The sequence below is a fragment of the Berghia stephanieae genome, chromosome 3 (assembly GCF_034508935.2).
Source record: "Berghia stephanieae isolate SIO BIC M18660-M18661 chromosome 3, UCSD_Bste_1.3, whole genome shotgun sequence".
Taxonomy (NCBI): Eukaryota; Metazoa; Mollusca; class Gastropoda; order Nudibranchia; family Aeolidiidae; genus Berghia; species Berghia stephanieae.
Window position 1 is genome coordinate 98,944,753 of NC_088362.1, and position 5,000 is coordinate 98,949,752.

General features: G+C 34.7%; 1 protein-coding gene across 9 annotated transcripts in view; it reads right to left on the reverse strand.

Moving 5' to 3' along the window:
* The window catches only part of LOC144968959 (uncharacterized), a 107,046-nt gene that overhangs the window by 82,424 nt on the left and 19,622 nt on the right, over positions 1 to 5,000 (reverse strand). For 2 of the 9 annotated variants that reach the window (XR_013644702.1, XM_078907858.1), the window contains exons 1-2: positions 1,648 to 1,823; positions 362 to 829 (exon numbers count right to left, since the gene is read on the reverse strand). The exons of 5 other annotated variants lie outside the window; for them this stretch is intronic. Coding sequence is in view for 3 of the 4 variants with exons in the window: in XM_078907858.1 (XP_078763984.1) it covers positions 362 to 439 (78 nt within the window). In the remaining variant the exon portion in view is untranslated. Of the gene's footprint in view, positions 1 to 361; positions 830 to 1,555; positions 1,824 to 5,000 lie in introns of those variants that run through there. 2 more of the 9 variants (XM_078907859.1, XM_078907857.1) reach the window with 2 other exon arrangements.

Below are 5,000 nucleotides of genomic sequence, written 5' to 3' on the forward strand. Positions count from 1 at the left end.
AGGGGTCCCTGGTCAACAGCAACATTTAACATGAAGGACGGGACATGCCGCCTGTTAGGCGATATTACAATTTATTCGGACAAAGACAACGCTGTTAACGGCCAGGTACTCATTTTACACCTGAGTACAGTGAGAGAAAACGAGTAAAGAGCCTTTTCCAAGGACTCAACTATGCGCCGAGCGCGAGGCTCGAACCCAGGACCTTCCGATCCGAAGGCAAGTGTCATACCACAAGACCACATAGCCGCATGTATTTGATATTTGAAGGACGAGTTTTCTGGCCAAACGTTTAATACGCATACTCATCTTTTCAGGGCACGTCAATTAACTGGTTGAATAAATTTCAATAGAATAAACTCACCGAATGCTGTCCTCCATCAGTCATAAAGACTGGACGTCTCAGCTCAATGCCTGTTTTGCACTTGCGAAGACTCGGCATGTCTTTTTTATTTAACCTAAGTATGTATTATCTTTTTATGTGTAGAATTGAAATTATTAATATCCAGACTCCTTTGTTGTCCAGCGAGCTTTACACAGCAAACACCATAATGTGTTATTATCCAGAATGAATTGGCGGACCGATACAAGCTGTAACAATAATATTGTCATAACAGCTTTGACAAAACATAAGGCAGTACGTTACTATCTATACACAGTTCTATTATCCAGCTCGAACGTTGGTGTTTAAATCATAATAAACTGATAAACCTGTATACGTCTCTATATGAATTTCAAGTGTTGATACAATATGCATATCACAATGTCTCCACCCTGTCTAGTCAATGGTCGTACGGCTACCGTTGTTATAATGATAACAAATGGCACCTACCTAGAAAACCAATATTTGATCATTTGAGATCAAACAAAGTTATCAAAAATGTTTGCGTGAAATTAGCTTTAAACGAGTTAGTTCTTATGATCCACCAGCCTTCATTCCTTCTCTCCTCTCTTTCTCCTCCTCTTCATCCACTCCTCCTCCATTTCTTTCTCTTCTTCTTTCCTTTTGTCTTCTTCTTCTTTTCTTCTTCTTCTTCTTCTTCTTCTCTTCTTCTTCTTCTTCTTCTTCTTCTTCTTCTTCTTCTTCTTCTTCTTCTTCTTCTTCTTTTCTTCTTCTTCTCTTCTTCTTCTTCTTTCTTCTTCTTCTATAATAATAATAATAATAATAATAATGATAATAATAATAATAATAATAATAATAATAATAATAATAATAATAATAATAATAATAATAATGAGTAGTAGTAGTAGTAGTAGTAGTAGTAGTAGTAGTAGTAGTAGTAGTAGTAGTAGTAGTAGTAGCAGCAGCAGCATCATCATCATCATCATCATCATCATCATTATTATTATTATTATTATTATTATTATTATTATTATTATTATTATTAATTATTAATAATTATCATTATTATTTATTATTATTATTAATATTATTATTATTATTATTATTATTATATTATTATTATTATTATTATTATTATTATTATTATTATTATTATTATTATTATTATTATTATTATTATTATTATTATTATTATACAAACTCCACATCACATACCAATACGATACCATTATAACTAACCGACATAACTCATAACTTATAATATATCCAACAATGAAAAGGGCATGTATGAATAAGCCTAGCCTTACTGTATCTTTCTGTGTTCATGCTATGTTGTACATGCCAACCCTCACACAGACTGATAAGCGTGGAATTAATCATAAGGAAACGATAAAGGAAAACCAAACAACAACAGCAGCAGCAGCACCGTTCAGCACCGTTCTATCGTCGTCCGTTGTGTGGTTACAAAACTTTTCAGGCGAATAACGACATAGGGGAGGACAAAATTATAACATAGAGTAGAGTAGAGAGCAAAACGGAGTTTGGTTTTGTTTGTCATGCGTGAATGCCTGAAGCCCCTTTCTGTTACCTCCCTTTGTTGTCCTCATGACACCAACCCCCCCCCCCCTACCCCTTCTTCCTAACCCCCCATCGACCTTCCTATAAAACCAATACTTCGATACTTGATACATAATACAGAAATACAATAAACCCGAAGGACACCGTTCTCTTCAGGGATACAACAACCTCACTCCAGACTATTTCCCCTATTGAAGTCCAATCTAGATTGACAAGACCAACAATGCCGGACTCGCAATGACTCGCTCTGCATTGACAAAACATTTCAAATATTAATATAGATCGATTAAGATGACAGCAGCAAAACTTTAAAATTCCCAAATCGAACAGTTCAAAGAAATCTCATGTTTGAGGCTTTATGACAAGTAGGATGGGATGGTATCTCTATAATATAGATAGAACGAAGATGACGTCACCCTGGTCTTTGTTATTATTTTTTGCCATCCACGTTTATGAGTAATTCTAACTAAACTGTATTAACCAGACTATAAAATATCATGGTTACACATAGTTTTGTGTGTTGATCCGTTATACTTCCGAATGGCAATGTTGTGAGCTTCTTAGCAAAGTATATATATATATATCGATCGCGGTATGACATTACCCCCTCCACCCACCCCCCACCCCCTCGCACCCTCCTTTTTCACCTCATAAAAAAAATCAAAGTTTTTTGGGGCTAAAATGAAAAGTAGTTGTTCTGTCAGTGTATGGCAGAAAGCTGGACATGTCGTACAGGGGCGAGAGCTGATTTGTGCCAGCATCTCATCGTGTCACCGATATTGGCTCATTCTCTGGAAGTAGCATGTATGTGATAATCTACCCCTCACCTCTACTGTTTCTCTCCCCTTTCTCTCTTTGTTTTTCTTCTCTCTCTCTCTCCTCTCTCTCCTCTCTCTCTCTCTCTCTCTCTCTCTCTCTCTCTCTCCCTCTCTCTCATCTCCTCTCTCTCTCTCTCTCTAAATATATATAATATATATATATATATATATATATATCTTATATATTATATATATATATATATATATATATATATATGTATATATATTATCTATCTACGTCGATCTATCAATCTATCTTTCTATTTATTTATATAATTTATCAATCGTACCACGTATTTATCAAACGTCATTACATATGTTTTTCTCTATATCTATATTTCTCCTTCTCTCTCTTCTTAACAGCTCTATCTCTTAGCCTATCTCTCTCCTCCTCTCTCTCTCTCTCTCTCCCTCTCTCTCTCTCCCTCCTCTCTCTCTCTCTCTCTCTCTCTCCTCCCCTCTCTCTCTCTCTCTCTCTCTCTCTCTCTCTCTCTCTCTTCTCCCTTAACTTCTCTCTTTTATTCTTTTTTCATCCAATCTGTATAGCCACAAGAAAAAATAACAGTCCACAATATACCAACCCCCCCCCCCCCCCCCCCCAAATAAAAAAAGAAAAAAAAAGAAGAAATTTGAATAAATAAAAGGCCGTTACTCTCTTTTTTAAAAAAATCAAATGCTATTTTTGATATGAAAAAACTCATTCGGACCGGTCGGTGAGCGATCGAATACAATAAAACGAATATCAAGTGCTTCCATTGAGGACATGGCACTTTATAGTTGGAAGAAAAGTGGAATTTTGGATCTTAAAATGAATTATTGCTTTTAATTCCTTTATAAATTTTGCCAATACAATTACAATTTATTTATTGACGAGGCTCGTTAAATTTCAAAGTGTTCACACAAGCTATGGCCATTTAAAATCGTATGACCTCCAGTAGAAGTGTAATTATGACTGAATAATGGAGTTATATTAATCAGTAAACTGCCGTACTATAGATAGTATGCGCTTGGCTAAGAAGCTCATAACATTGCCATCCGGGTGTATAACGGACCAACACACAAAACTGTGTGTATCCATGAACGTTTATAGTCGGGTTATTACAGTTCAGTGAGCATTACTCATAAGCGCGGATGGCAAAAAACAATAACAAAGACCTGAGTGACGTCATCTTCGAACTATCTATAGAAAAAAAACAAGTATTAAAAATGTGGCCATAAAACTCGTCCTTAAAATATCGATCTCAAAACGTGTTTTTTCCGGAATACGACAGTGGCGGGTTAATAAGGGACGGTCAACAAACTTTACGTGCACAATTGAAAATCATAAATCCATCCGTATTTAAGTCAGATTTTGCTTCAACAGTCGTACTGTCACTTCCCTCGTAATAACGCATGGTAACTTAGTAACTGGCTCTAAACTATCGGAACAATGGCGGACGCCCTTATAAAATATTTCTCCGACGAGCATAAAAGCGTATCCAGAGGAAAAAAACCCATTAAAAATCTGATCATGTTTTGACTTTTTCACATTTTGATCACAAGACATATGAAAAGTTCTAGCCAGCATGAAGAATAAAAAGTACCGATTTTCTTTGTTTAGAACCACGATGGCCGCCGTTACTGGGCGACGTGACATCAGACTATTGAATCCAATTAAAAACCATAAATCCACCCGTCCCTAAGTCAGGTTATTTTCAGGCACCGGTTGTGGCACTCGAATGCATTTCTCTTTTCTGTTCATTCTATGGCCACGCTCTTTTGTGTATGATTTATTAATACGTTGATACATAGATCTAAATATATATATTTATTTTCAATTAATTAAATATTGGTCATTCATATCTTATATTAATAATAATAATAGTAATTAATAATAATAATAATAATAATAATAATAATAATAATAATAATAATAATAATAATAAAATAATAATAATAACATAATAATACAATAATAATAATAATAATAATAAGAATAATAATAATAATAATAAATAATAATGATATAATAATAATAATAATAATAATAATAATAATAATAATAATAATAATAATAATAATAATAATAATAATAATTCATAGAACGTCATGTTGGTTGTGCGCATGCGTCTCTCGGCTGCGAGGACGAGAGACGCATGCGCACAACCAACATGACGTTCTCTCTCTAATAACTTTTCCGCCGGTGACGTCACAGACTATGGGTGACGTCCAATCAAGGGACGCTACTCTTCCGTTAATCTCATTCCCTATATAAAAAAATGCCC